Source organism: Pimephales promelas, chromosome 6 (assembly GCF_988280905.1).
Source record: "Pimephales promelas chromosome 6, fPimPro1.hap1.1, whole genome shotgun sequence".
Taxonomy (NCBI): Eukaryota; Metazoa; Chordata; class Actinopteri; order Cypriniformes; family Leuciscidae; genus Pimephales; species Pimephales promelas.
The window spans coordinates 36,824,807-36,839,766 of record NC_142774.1 but is presented as its reverse complement, the minus strand read 5'-3'; the positions used below and the strand labels follow the sequence as shown (position 1 = coordinate 36,839,766).

The 14,960-nt window shown below is 36.8% G+C and overlaps 1 protein-coding gene and 1 long non-coding RNA gene across 2 annotated transcripts; one reads left to right on the top strand and one right to left on the bottom strand.

Moving 5' to 3' along the window:
* On the top strand, nucleotides 1-4,324 carry en1b (engrailed homeobox 1b). Its single transcript, XM_039657472.2, has 2 exons — nucleotides 1-806; nucleotides 3,528-4,324. Exons 1-2 carry the CDS (start codon nucleotides 302-304, stop codon nucleotides 3,845-3,847), a joined length of 825 nt encoding a protein of 274 aa, XP_039513406.1. The 5' UTR covers nucleotides 1-301; the 3' UTR covers nucleotides 3,848-4,324.
* A 4,816-nt stretch (nucleotides 4,325-9,140) lies between these two features.
* LOC148978772 (uncharacterized) lies at nucleotides 9,141-14,870 on the bottom strand. Its single transcript, XR_016168934.1, has 4 exons — nucleotides 14,468-14,870; nucleotides 13,392-13,565; nucleotides 11,911-12,250; nucleotides 9,141-10,429 (listed from the first exon to the last, which is right to left on the bottom strand). It is a non-coding gene; the product is annotated as an uncharacterized LOC148978772 (long non-coding RNA).
* Between the last annotated feature and the right edge of the window lie 90 nt (nucleotides 14,871-14,960).

Below are 14,960 nucleotides of genomic sequence, written 5' to 3'. Positions count from 1 at the left end.
TATGTGAGGGGCACAGTGATTTTAGAAAGAGTTTGTTAAGCGCTAGCTGTCACACGGGGCAGCGAGTCGGGGATTGCGGAGCATCGCGCGATGCATTGTCTGACATGAATAACGGGTGCGTTTTGACACTTGAAACGCCTTGATCGCGGAAAGCATTCCGATGCTATGACAGTCGCTCATCTTAAGGTATTTCGTATACCTTTATTTTAACCGTATAGACTGTATTCTTGTTTGTTGCTATCCGGATACTGCTCTTTGCAACAAGTGGAATTTGGGAGTGCAGACCACGATCCAGCTTGTCATGGAGGAGCAAAAGGATCAAAATAGTCGTGATTCGACTGAATCTGAGAGCGTCTCGCTCTCACCCAATATACCATCTCCTCCGATTTTACCTCACCAGGCTGCACAGCAAGCCCACAGAACCACGAACTTTTTTATCGACAATATTCTACGGCCAGATTTCGGCTGCAAGAAAGATCTTGGGAGTAGGGACCGCGCGCAAACCTCGGGTAGGGAGAATGTTAACCCTATGGTAATAAGGCCGTCGCATAATAGCAGCCTTTGCCAGGATTCGAACTGCAGTAGTGACAGCACTTCTTCGTCCTCGTCGTCTTCGCCATCCTCAAAGCAGACCTCGGCAAAGCTTGTCGATGGAAATGGAACTACCGCAGCAAGGTACGGGGAGAATACGACGTCGATAGTGGTGGTGAACGCTAACGGGGGAACTCCGCCGGCTAAAGAGTCTCAACCTTTACTATGGCCTGCGTGGGTGTACTGCACCAGGTACTCGGACAGACCTTCATCTGGTAAGGCGCTAGTTTCTTAATTGCAATGCATAAATCACAAACAGCGATTGACGCTGCGCGCGAAAAACTTTTATTAATTTTTTTTAGTTATTTTTGGAGATCGCATCGTGAGCTATTTTTTTTATGGTTGGGTTCAGCGCGTTTTAATCAAACTCGTTTTACGCAGCGTCTGAAGCTGTCACTAATATTAAGCAGTCTTGGGTTGTTTTGAGGCATGAGCGCACAATAGTCACTTAGGCCGCAAACCATTTTGTTCACTTTCTGGAGAAAAAGAAATTATGCAGAGTGCGCTGTGTAGTTCAGAACATTAAATCTGTTCGCCCTTTGAATTTCTAGCCTATTTCTGCTGAAACTTTACAATAAGGTTTCATTTGTTAACATAGTTAATAGATGACCTAAAATGAACTAACCATGAGCAATAGGCCTACATTTGTTACTGTATGTGTTAACGTTAATAAAAACGCAGCTGTTCAATGTTAGTTTACAAATAACGTTACAACTTTGGATTTTAATAATGTATTATAAATGTTGAAATTAACAAAGATGAATAAATGCTGTAGAAGTGTAGTTGATTATTCATGTTAAGTAATTTTGTAATGAAACCTTACTGTAAAGGATGAACCTTTTTTAATACAAAATAATTGTAGCCTGCTATAAAACCATCTTACAATTATTGACAATTGTCAAGTAGCATATATAGCTAATGTGGAATAGATAACTCGTAGGCATTTCTTTAGATAATATTAATCCGTTTTAGATTCGTCTGGTAACCACAGTTTCCCAGCAGCATATTGTTAGTCATAACAACAACAATAACGATCATCTTTTCATATAGCGCTTAATTTATCTTAGTCTGTGATCATGGGTATGTGTTAATCTGAAAGTAGTTTATATTTATTATCTCAGTACAAACCGCTTTATCTTAATAAAGGAAAGATAAGGAGAGGAAAGTGCCGAGATTTAATCAACCAAGTTTTGTGGCGTTCGTTAAATCCACCATGACTTTATGCTGCTGGCTATATTTGTAATTAATTTATGATTTCAGGATATTATTAGATATTCAATATATATCTGCATAAGTGGCCTATTTGAATTGTTATTTTGTTATAAGGCCAAAACTCGAATTGATGGATTTTTGTTGTCTGTTATGAATCTCCTTACATAATCACGCTGTAAATATGTTCAGTTCTTACCTTTAGGCGGTTTTATACCCGTCTTAAACCCAGTGTATTCCCATGGTTTCAGTAGGCTAAATATTTTTTTTTAAGTATTGTTTGACTTCAACAAAAGCCAGTTCATTTAGATGTTACCACACGAAGTACATTGTTAGATTGACTGCAAAATATTTTTACACTGCATACCTGCCAAAGTCAGCTGGGTTGTTGGAAAAGATGCTTTGATTGACTTCACTGATTGACTTACTGATTGAGCGATCAGGCACTGGACTTTCACAGACGGCAAGCAGAATTTCGATCATCTGAGTGCAGTTTCCTGAAGGAAAAGCTTTGGGTTCTGATCTGTTGTTGATTGGTAATGCAGAAAATTGTTTTCTTGACGAGCGTGTAATGTCACATGCGTGGTATGCAAGCAGGTCTTTAGCTTTCTTATTTTATTTTTTTTTAAATTGCACAATCTGTATGAATGGGTTTGGATATGAGCTGCATTATTCAATATTAAAGGTAAAAACAATTTCTAGAACAATAACAAGACAGTTATATTGCAACGGAGCAAAACGTACAAATGTAAAATTAAAAATATAATGTCGGCTTCTTTCCTGTAAAGTACAGTTGTCTTTAGCAATTAACACAGCTCGTCTACAGAGGTTACCTTATAGCTTAGTTTTTTATATGCATTTAGCCTACGTCTTTCAAGTTTAACTTGCATTTTGAAATGTTTTATTAAAATATAGTTTTTTATAATACCCAATCACTGTTTTAGAGAGAAAAACAAAAAAAAAGATTAATCTATCGATTTTATTTTTCTGTGTGACTGACAATAACAAGGTGATTTCGAACTTAACCAGACTTGCTATTGTTGTCGAAAACAGGGTTAATATAGGCCTATAGCCTATGTGTTGACAATGTTGTCATTTTGTCTGATATACTGGTAGTAATAATATACTATATTATAGCCTACTATAAAAAAATGAATAATACATTTTGTATGAATAAGCAGACTCGCACAAAGACTCGTTCGGCTTTCCCGCCATGTTCTCTGGGTGTAAGCTCATGTGACAGCCGAGGACTGAGGCCTGCAAGCTTTAGTTGCAGGTCTACGATTTGCTTATAATTAAATATCTTATACATTTAACAGTGCATTTAAAGGTTACAGCTATTATATATTGTGGTATAGAAATAAAACTGACTAAACTAATTTTCAGCGCATTTTGTTTCACTGCGTGTTTGGCAATATGTCTACTTGTCAGCTGAGGTAGCCTATAGTAGGCCTATACCCCAACACTCATTATGTTTCATTGCAAACACTCATTGATTATTCAGTAACGAAAGAGTAAGGGCTGCGTAATGAACTGCAGTATGAATTCTTTATCGAAGTTTAAAAAAAAAAGCAGCCGAAATAGCTTGTCCAATACGGAAGTGCCATGTAGGCCCCCATGTTAACACCGCATCAATCGTTGCATTCTCCGTCAGGGGTGGGTTACCTGTGTAGTGTTTACTGCTTTATGATATTTATGTCTTCGTTTTATTGTTGTTTCTACACTAGGCCCAAGGACACGAAAATTGAAAAAGAAGAAAAGCGAGAAAGAAGACAAGCGACCGAGAACCGCTTTCACGGCTGAACAGCTGCAGAGACTTAAAGCCGAGTTTCAGGCGAATCGGTACATTACGGAGCAGCGGAGACAGTCGCTGGCCCAGGAACTCAACCTCAATGAGTCACAAATAAAAATCTGGTTCCAGAATAAGAGGGCCAAAATCAAAAAGGCCACTGGCTATAAGAACGGCCTTGCTCTTCAGCTCATGGCTCAAGGACTCTACAACCATTCCACAACCACAGTTCAAGATGAAAAAGAAGATAGCGAATAAAATGGCCCGGGTCCTCTTCTTGAAAAGGCCATGGACGCTGACCCCAACAAAAGTGATTTTTCATATTTTTATGAATCAAATGAAAATGAGATGTCTTCGAATTCTGCGAAACGAAGATACGATATTTAAACAAATATCTGTTTATCATACAGTATATGGACATGCATCTAAATACGAACACTATGAAAATTTATATATAGCCAAAACTGTAAGATGTATATATTTAATTCCAGGTAAGGGGATGTCTATATTACTCCTTACTTGCTGTATATTTCTAACGTTTCTTCTCCTTTCCCAATGTGGTTGCTCACCGTTTCAGTAGGCCTAAGTGTCAGGCTTGTTAGAGTTTTTGTGATAGCCCTGTCTCTTAAATCCCTTATCTCACAGTTCTTCAAATGCGTGACTGAACCAACGCTTCAAGCCAAAGATTTTAATATGTTCAGATGATGTTGTCTGAAATAAAAAAGGTAGAATGTGCCATTGCTTTTTTTCTAGTCTACCAACCCTTAACATAATTACATGATCTGTAGCTATTTAAACGCTACGTTGACTTGTCGTTCTCGCAAACCCCTGAGAGATTTTTTGTTTAATAAATGTATCACAAAACGATGCTTATACGCTACTCTAATTTGTTTGAAAGAGGCAGTGTGGTTGCACTGCTAGAGAAAGGTGTTTTGCGGATAACGTATATCTTATTTTTATGATTGGAGACATTATAATGTTGGGAGTTTTTTAAAGGTTTGTTTTAGACAGAAATAACATAAGGTCTACATATCTAAATTTATTTTTAAACTAATTACTATTTATGCGTATTCTATTTATATAGGCCTAGATGTAGGCCTAACTACAAGTGCCATTTTGATAGGCTACATTATTAAGTATAAAAATTTTAAATATAGGCAGCAAATATATATGATAGATCGCATATTTGAGCCTTGCTAGCATTGCGTAGTTCTCTTCGTAACATATGTATTAGGCTAGGCTACAAAAAAAAAAAAAAAAAACATATACGCTACTATTCCAAATGCAAGTATCTTAACGCGTTTTGAATTTTAATTTAGGCAAGATAATTGGACAGCATTCATTCTTTATGACGCCAACAATCCAACTATTGACTTGAACCAAAATTCTGCGCATGTCAATGGTCAACCCGGTCATAATTGTGTTCTGCGTGACTTAATTAAATGTAAGACGAGGCTATATCTGATTAATCCTCCCTCTATATGGACCGACATCTTTAGACATGCATTATTATTATTATTATTTTTCACGTGAAGGCCTACGAATGCATGCATTAATCTCATATTTGCTGGTTTCGCTTATAGCCTTATCAGAATTTGCCGATTACCTAAATAATTTTCCCAATGTCCCAAATGTCGATTACCTAAATAATTTTCCCATGTTGCCGTCACACATCTGACTTCTTGCGATGACAACAACAGTGCAGAAAGCGCTCGGATATAGCGGAGTGTCTTTGCGAGGCAGTGTGCAGGATCCTGTGTCTGGGGATCAAAGAACAAATTCAGAAAACTCTCCCAACGAGGTTAAAAGGTCACGCTGGGCAGTCAAAACAAAATCATGGATGTTTAAAAAACACTACATTCTCTCTGAACAGTCCACGTATTATCTCAAGACAAAGCGCATTGAACATTGCGTTTCAAAGTAGGGCAATAAAGAATCTGTTATGGAATTTTAGTTTAATAAAGCTGTGCTGGTGGCCCGTATTTGGGGGAATAATAAATTTGTTTTTAAGTGAAACGTATCTTAGGCCTGATCATTAAATGTGCAGAAAATTACGCAATTTGTTTACAATTTCTGAATTTCATATAATCATTTTATCATCAACTATTTAATCATCAAGTTTAGGGCATAAAGGTGCAAATAATATAAAATATATTCGCCAATAGCCTCTCTTAGTGTAGATATAATGCATTGCATTCAATGCGCATGCACGTGCATATTTGTACACGCGAGTTTGACAAGTGAGATGATGACTAAAACAATACAAGAAGGGACAAGAAATCAGTCTTAATACAATGAGTCTTGACGTAAAATGCGCTGTCGGGTATTGTTGAGACGAGACTTAAAGGTAGGCTACATTTAATTATGGTTCATTCCCACAGTTACTTCTGAAGGCTTACTCAATACTCAAATATATTATAAACAAGACTTAACAATAACAACAAAACAACAACAATCAACTTTCTAAATGTACAAGCTATAGGTGCTCTATGTGGCAAAAACAAAATATCAGTCTCTTTGCTCCAGCAGGCCTCGACTTAGAATGTTTGGACTTGGAGGCATGACTATAGTTCACATTAGAAGTGGATCATCATTTATTAGTTAAAATAAATTTTTTTGGAATATTCAGTGTTGCCGTTGATTCGTAAGAAAATGATTTACAGCTATTTTGTCTCCATGTTAAGATATAGCCTAAGTTTAAGGGACTGGTGTTGTGGTAGCTATGTTTTTTTTTTTTTTTTTTTTTTTGACGATTGTTTAGTTGAATTATACCGATTTCTTGACAATTGTGCTTGCACGACAATAAGCTTACCAATTTTTAACCTTCAGTTCTTGAAGCATTTATTGTGGGACGTGATTTGATATTGAAGCTAATGGCTTACTTATTGTCATAAATGTGTTTTTATAGCAACGCTGACAATATGGGAATGGACAGGCAGTGCTATAAGTCTAATGTTACTCATTTTATTATTATTATTAATTATAATATTCTGTATATTTATAATAATAAAGTTCTGCATTTTACGTAGGCTAATTGTTACAAATTACAGAAAAACAGGGAATTTATTTACTAATCTTCCACTCTTCTAATATAAACTAATTACTTTCTTTAACGTAAAAGAGATGAATTAATAAATATTTTGCCTTTCCACGTGGAATACGAGGGTTTTGCCATCACGGGAACCCGCAGGCGGCTTTTATTTGTAATTATTCTGCTGCTATAGGCTAGGCTATAGCACAACTGCTGGGCATAATATTCGGTGAATTTAATTAACAAACTCACAGCAAACAGAACCATTTCAAAAACACCTGTACATTAATTATTAATAGCCATAAACCGATTGACATTACTTATTTAAACAGGCTAGAACGATTACTAATTTGCTTTCTTATGGACAAGCCAATCCCCTCATGCTTTTCTATTCATTTAATAAAATGTCAGCCTATATAAAGGGCCTTATCATTCATTTTAAGTCGTACAATAAAGAGCGAATTTCAACGTATTCAGTTCCTTGCTAATGAAATAATAACAGCGAGATATTGAATGTGAAATTTGCATTCTATTTAGGCTATACCGCCCATCCAAATAAAACTCCTTGCAAGGCTCTTTTCGGGTAAATATTAAGTAGGATAGATTTCTCCATTAATTTGTGTTAATTCGTCAATTGGTTTAATGCGTTTACAATCTGGTGGTTTTTTTTTTAACAAATCTTATTTGCACAGTTGTTTTGGGAAAAGCCTTTGGAATGCGCAGTAAACTAGCCGTTCACATCAACATATCGCACACTATTGTTCAAATATCCTTCAGCCGTTCAAACAATATGGTGTTTGTGTCAACCTTTTGAGGCTCAAAATCAAGGGTAGGCTACAGTGCATGAACGTAGGCTCAATAATGAAGGTTGGGAACTGGGCTATAGCCTATGTGGCATATGGATTATTTATATCCATAGATAGCCGTAAATGCTGTGGGCCAAATAAGGGTTCAGTACATCTACTGCAAGAACCATAATTATTGACATTACCTTGTTAAACTATAGAATTCATTCAAAAACGGCACAAAACCGCTTTGCTTCGTTCAGCAGGTGCTTCGCTAAAACAAAGGCACTGAGATTGGCGCGTGCTCACTACACTCTGCCCTACAGCTACCATTCAACATCTATTTAATATATATGCAAATGAAAGTAATAAAAGACTAAACTATGGAGATTATTTAGCAGGGTAGCTGCAAAAACAGTAGAAACTTAGCAACTTCTGACAAAGCAAAGGTATAAAAGCCAGTCAATTTTCAATGGAAAAATAGTGGGGAGGAGAGGAGGACATGATGTTTTGCAAAATGGCAAGTGGTGGACTTGAGAGAAAGCACGAGAAAATGCGAAGGCCATGGCACTGGGGTTGAGGACAGGAAAAGCTTGCACAAATTTCTCAGCCTCGCTTGGTTGTCTCGGTTTGTGCCCCCGTTGACCAGAGGCGAACGCGCACCATTGATCAAAGAACAGCGGAAGAGGCCAGTGACCCTGAATAGGACTAAAGGATGCAAATATATGAGCTAAGTGATTGGTAATCCTATTAGAAAACACCCTGGGTGGGGGCCAGCGGTTCAGGGGCAATTCGCGTCTCAACACAACCAGCCCTTGATGCTTAGCCTACACACGGCAGTGCTCTTGTACACACATCTAACATGTGTTTCTGTTGTGCGCACGCGCGCACGCATGCAGAGGCATCATCGCCATCGCGGCCCCACTGCTTAACTCAAATATAATCCCCCAAGGAATTACCGAGCAGAAAGTGTGATAAAAGCATCAAATCAGTGGCACTTGCGTGGAAAGAGGATGCCTTTCTGTCGCAAACTTCTAAAATAAAGCAAAATTAGACGCGGAGTTAATTCACATGCTCTGGCAAATCTAGGCCTATTTGATTTTTATTCATGCATTATGACAAAACTATTTAACCTTTAGTGTAAAGGGTGCTCTCAGGTTAAACGTCTGTTAATTCTCTCATGTTTTCAGAATAGGCTTCGCAAAAATGCACTGTCCAATTCTAAACACCCTCCCTCCTTCAAGTTCCACATCACTTGAGTTTTTGCTGTTGAAATGTGTGACAAATGCATACAGAGGCAATACTGGTGGGGTGATTCAACAAAGGACGGCATTGAATGTTAACCTCCCAATGCGCCAGTGTAGGCATTAGGACTACTGGGAGAGCTGCCACAAATGGGAGCAGAAAAATGAACATTACATGGTGGATACAACCAAGTACCATCATTCCCCTCTACCCACCCCTAACTGGTCAGCTGCACAGGGCCAGACACAAACACACTGATGCAAAGGCTTTGTAAAAGAGTATGGTGAGATACGCATGCATCAATTGAACAAAAAATCTGAAAAATCAAAAATCTGCATAACATTGTATCTGTTGCTGGCTGACTTTCTGAACACTATTCTGTTATTATTTAAGTTATTAGCCTACTGCTTTTTTTATTCCACACATTATTTACATACAAGATAAAATAATACCACATTTGTATGGCAAACAGAGAGACAATAGGCCTATTTGTGAAATTATTTAAATATATTCAATTATTATTGAGGCAATTAAACCTCCCAGAGTCAAAAAAATACTTTGTTTAGGCTACTTTTTATTTTTTGTCAGTAAATTTCTAAGTTTGTCCATTCATTAGTCTAAATGTCTGTGGAATAGGTAGCATGCATAAATAAAAAAAGGTATTTAAAAAAAATCAAAAAAAAAAAAAAATCAAATTGCTATATTTTTTTCAAGTAGCATTGTGTCCCTAGTTGCCATAGTCAACCAGTTTAGAAACGATGCTGATAAAACATCTAGGCTTTTCAGCTTTAGCATGGTAATATTTAGGATATGTTAAATAAACTAGGCCTACTAGTTTTTCAGTGATCCACGACATCATATTCATCCCCATCCCATTGAATGAATGGCCCTGCAGTGATGCCGTAAAAACACGTTTCTCAAAATCCTACATTTTCGTTTTGTCGCAACGTAAAGGTTAATGACAAATACGAACGTCTTAGAAGATATATATTTTTTTAGGTCTAGTAATCCATTTTTATAAAATGTCAAAATGTGGGGGAAAAAAAAAAACCCGTAATGACCTTGACAATCTTGGGGTCCTGACACATGACAACAAAATACCGTCGGCCTGTTTTGAAATCGATAGGCCTTATATTAAAATTAATTTCAATTAAGTAATAAGCCGGTTTCGCATGAATTGCATTTTTATTTATTTTTAAATAACTTAGTTTCGGACGAAAATAAGTGTCACGTCATTGACCCATATATGAAAGGAAGAAGAGTTGACAAGAATTCTAATTACAAACAGAAGGGGTCCTATCGTGGGACAGCGGTGGGTGTTCACCCCGTTCACAATGGCATCTGCTCTGCAGATTTTTCAGAGCCCATCCTGTCAAGGCGCTTTTTTATATAATGAAGGTACACGCACAAAGAGAACAAAGCGCGAGACACCTGGTATCATAATATGCGATGGGTGGTCAAGAGGCTCTTCACTCCGCGTGCCTAGCACATGTGGTATTACTTTCCCGGCTCCGAAAGACGCAGACAGACAGGGCCTTCCATGATGCGCGCTAGCATTAGCGGCTATGTTTTCACCGTCGGCCTTGCACTTCAAAAGGCGGGTAAATCGCGAAGTCTCCTTCTCGGTCTCTCATCGCTGGCTGTGTGCAGTCCCGGGGTGGAGAGAGGTGAGCGGGAGAACACTTCGTCATATTCAATTAGGACACGGCTGTCACAGGCCGTGATGTCATTCCCCGCGAGATAATATGAACGATTGTTCCACCTTTGAGAAGACATGATCTGAGAAACAAGCACAGAGGATCATAGGGTATATTAAAAATTGATCTGTCCCCTGGAATGATTTTTAACAAAAACACAACCATTCTTAAGCACAGGTTATTAGCTCCAATTAGCCTTTGGAAAACTTTTAATTCATTTTTGGCTTGTCCTAACACAAAATTTAACTTAAATTTAACCCCTCTAGATAAAACAGTTTTGAAATAGCATTAAAATAGGGGTTTTTTTTCTTCAAAAAGAGCCACACATCATCACTGAAAGCTAATTAAGCATGTTGACGTGATAGACCTACATGTTTTAACACAGATTAAACATTTTAAACTCTGATTTGATGTAGTCAAAGTGACTTAAATTGAAGAATCACCCAAATAGGCTATTGTCAATTAACTTGCATGGTTTAAGCATACAAGCACATACATTTTAATAACTAGCTACCTCTTTATATAATGTTTATATAAATAAGTTTATTTTTAAGTACTAAGTTGTAACGTTTATTTTGATTGGTGCCCAGCCCTTATGGATAGCAATTCAGGTTGGTTCAGTCATAATAAATAACATTTTTGATTTAAATAAAGACAGTTGATTTAGATTTATTGATTATTATGTGTTACATTTGGTTACACTTTATTTTTAAGGTGTCCTTGTTACATTGTAATTATACTTAAGCACTGAGTTATATTAATAAACCAAATGTACTATATTGTTAGGATTGGGATTGGTGGTTAGCTGCATGTAATTACAGAAAAATACATGAAGAGTTCAGATGCAAAAGCCTCTAAATGCCATTTGAAATTTTCTTCTTTAATGATGATTTTTTATCAAACTTGTATATTTAAGTTCAGTAATTTCACTTAAATGGCAATGATAATTACTATTAATTGTTATTTAAGTGAAATTACTGAACTTAAATATACAAGTTTGATAAAAAATCATCATTAAAGAAGAAAATTTCAAATGGCATTTAGAGGCTTTTGCATCTGAACTCTTCACATGTGTATCAAGGACAATGTAAATACCGCACAGTTGTACGTTGCTTGACAAAGCTCTATCTCAAGTTATCTGAGCAATAAGATCAAAACTGCACAACCCCCGCCCTCATATGGTGTATAAAGATGCAAAAGCCATTAATGTCAACCAATTAAGTCTCTCTTAATTTCAAATAATCATCTCTCTTATACAAATTAGCCACTTTAATATCCCAACAGTGTATTTAATTCCTATGAAAATATGACAAGTGCCATCTCTCCATCTTTTAAATTTTCAACAAAGACGCATGTTTTAAAAGTTGCTTGTGTCTCAGTGTATTTGTGTCTGGTTTTTATCCAGTACTGCATTTTGTTAAATTCTCAAAACTGATTTAAAGTGGTAGGCCTGTTAATGTATGTTGTGTAGGTGTCAGTGGTGAAACACGCCTGTCAACGCATCTGCATATGCCTGTATCATTACCCAAATAAGGTCCTGTTCAGGGACTACTTTTACCTCACCTAAAATCCATACGACGATCTGTTATGGCACCAGCCCGCTCCACAACTCCATGATTTACGGTTTTGCGTCAGCCCTTAGCCCTCCTGCACAGCGAAGTTAAATGACCCGAAAATAACATTAATATGTACCAGTGTCTGATGGAGTACCGTACAGGAGGGGTGGTCTGCGGCGTCGGCTTTCACCCACAGGAATATAAACTCCAGGGTCGGGATGGGTCAAGGGGCGGCATCAACGATACAGCTGAAGTGCAAAGCCGACAGAAGAGAAGAGAAGTGGGGAGCCATCTTCAGGCTAAAGATGATTTCATTTGAAGCGAACCAAAGATTAATGTTGAAATATCTGATGATGATAATAAAATAACTGTGACAAACACATAGGAATGCTCTTTCTGTTCATAACTCCCTTTTGGCTGCTTTCACATTATTAACAGAGAGAGGCTTCATTTCTTGGCAAGATGATTCGTGTATGTTTTTGATAAAATATAGAACATGATAATAGGCATATGCTTGTTAAGTATCACTTCAGAATGGGAGTTCACTAGTTTTGGATGAGAGTCACAGATATAAACTAACAGTAGAGAGACAGTTGTTTAACTTCATGAATGAGGTTAAAGTGAGACAAAGATAAAAGTAAAAGGCGAAAAAAAATATTGCAAAATAATTAATGAGAAATGCATCAACAATAATTTTTGGTCACACTTTACTCACTATTAACTAATTATTATTTTAGTTATATTATTTCAGCAAGGATGCATTAAATGAGTTAAAAGTGATAGTAAAGACTCAAATATTAAAATTTCAAATAAATGCTGAACTTTGTTCATCAAAGTAACTGTTTTCCACATTGATAATAATAAGAAATGTTTCTGAAACAGCTGAAAATTCAGCTTTGCCATCACAGAAATAAATAACATTTATGGATTTATTTCTCTACATATACATACATATATATATAATATAATTAGAATAATTAATATAATTAATATAATTAGAACTCTACATATATATATATATATATATATATATATATATATATATTATAAATCATATAATCATGAAAAGTTATTTTAATTTAGTTGTAATAATATTTAATAATATACTGTTATAATATTATAATATTATAATATAATATTACTGTTTTTACTGTATTCATCAAATAATTACAGCCTTGGTGAGCAAAAGAGACTTCTTTCAAAAACATTTTTTTAAAAATTGTATACCCAGCCCAATCTTTTGAATGGTAAAATGTATTTATATAGCAAGTATAAGTATATAAGTGTTTAAGTATATATCGTTTTATTCAAGTATAAGTAGTCATTTATGTTTTTATCTTTCTTGCTTACTTGTTCACCTGTAGTGACCTGGGATCTTGCTTAAAGGCAAATTTAGACTTTCTCAAATCAGTTACCAGCCCTGAGCTTTAACCAGTACACCACATCACCCCCACTTGACTCATTCACTCACTCACTCAGCTAACTTACTAACTCCCTCGCCCTTTCAGATGACAGAACCAGCTCAAGAGAACGAGTGATTTCTGGGGCAGCCGCACAGCATTGACCATGAAGAAGTCCTTTTACACAGCCTGCGAGATGTGTGGTCCGAAGGGTGCTATTCCAATTCTCTCTTTGTCTTGTGTGTGTGTGAGCTCAGTGTGTCTGCCCAGACAAGAAGGGGAAAAAACAGACACACATTACAGCAACAACTGTTCCATGTGAGTAAATCATTTTATGGATGTTCAGGAAGTTTGTGTTGGGATCAGGGTGGGATGGCTGGGCTGTAGCGTAAAGACGGTAATACGCTGGAATGCAACAGGGTTTATCGGAATTGCAGGCTGATCTGTCCCATGACAACAGGTGCCGGTGTCCAAGACACCTGTAGTCCTGACACAAATTTTTACTCAGAAACAAAGTACAAAAGCTGTCACTGGTGGTACCCCTTATAAAAATAAATTAAAGAGGCATGTACCATTTAGGTACTAATATGTATACTAATATGCACCCTTTAGTGGTAAATAAGGTACAAAGGTGTACTTTTTGAAAGCTTTTGTACCTTTTTTTCTGTGAGTGTGGAAAAAAAATGTAGCAATTTTGGCCTGATCACTAATACTGCTTACAATCAAGTTTCAGTCAAAGCAATTTCAAATATTAAAAGTCGACGCATTCATCTTTTGTCGTGTCTTTCTGCACTTTTCTATTGATTTTTATCCCAAATACAAAGTTTAGTGATGCACTTGAGGTGAAGAATCATGCGAAAGCAACGCCGGCATGTTTAAGAAGCCGAGACGACTGGTTAAAAACACGTTTCCATCGAGCAGTCGCAGATGTCTACGAAAAAAAGAGAGCCTGACACACACAGCTGCTGCCCAAATCTGCCTTGAATCAACGGACGAACTGTGTCACACACTTCGCACATTCCTTTCAAAGTCACTTTTATGCATGCAAACACTGTTTGATCTGAAGAAAATTACCATCAAGGACATAATTGATTAAAAAATACATAAATATGTTTTATTTATGTTTTATGCAGTGTTGTAGAACACGAGCATGGAAATACTTACGGAGGAGGCCCGGATGTCAGTTCCCCCTCATGCCCTCTGCTGAATGGACCTCCAAGCAGCGTGACATTACTCCATCAATCTGTGTTTAAAGAGCAGTGTGTGTCCACAGTGCAGCATGTTAACAGGCATCTCTCTCTTTCTCTTCATGTTCAGGGACACACACAATCCCACATATATGCTTGCATGCTCATCTATTTGTTTCCATCACCCTTATAAAGAAACACACACACACACACACACTTGTTTTTATCATTACGAAGACTTTCCATAGACGTGATGGTTCTTCATAATATAAAAACATTATATCCCCTAACTCTAAACCATACCCATCAGAATAACACAGAAATCTTACTGCATTTTCACATTTTACTATCTTTGTGGGGACACTTGGTCCTCAAAATGTATATGTTAAACAATAACACACACATACTGTGTTTTCATGTGTTATGGGGACTTTCCATAGTGATTTTTACAAACCATATTATATCCCCTT

What these genes read in the sequence shown, in the direction of transcription:
- en1b (XM_039657472.2), top strand. Translation starts at nt 302, where the DNA reads ATGGAGGAGCAAAAGGATCAAAATAGTCGTGATTCGACTGAATCTGAG. An exon ending in CTCGGACAGACCTTCATCTG is followed by an intron (nt 807 to 3,527) that starts GTAAGGCGCTAG and finishes TTTCTACACTAG; the next exon opens with GCCCAAGGACACGAAAATTG.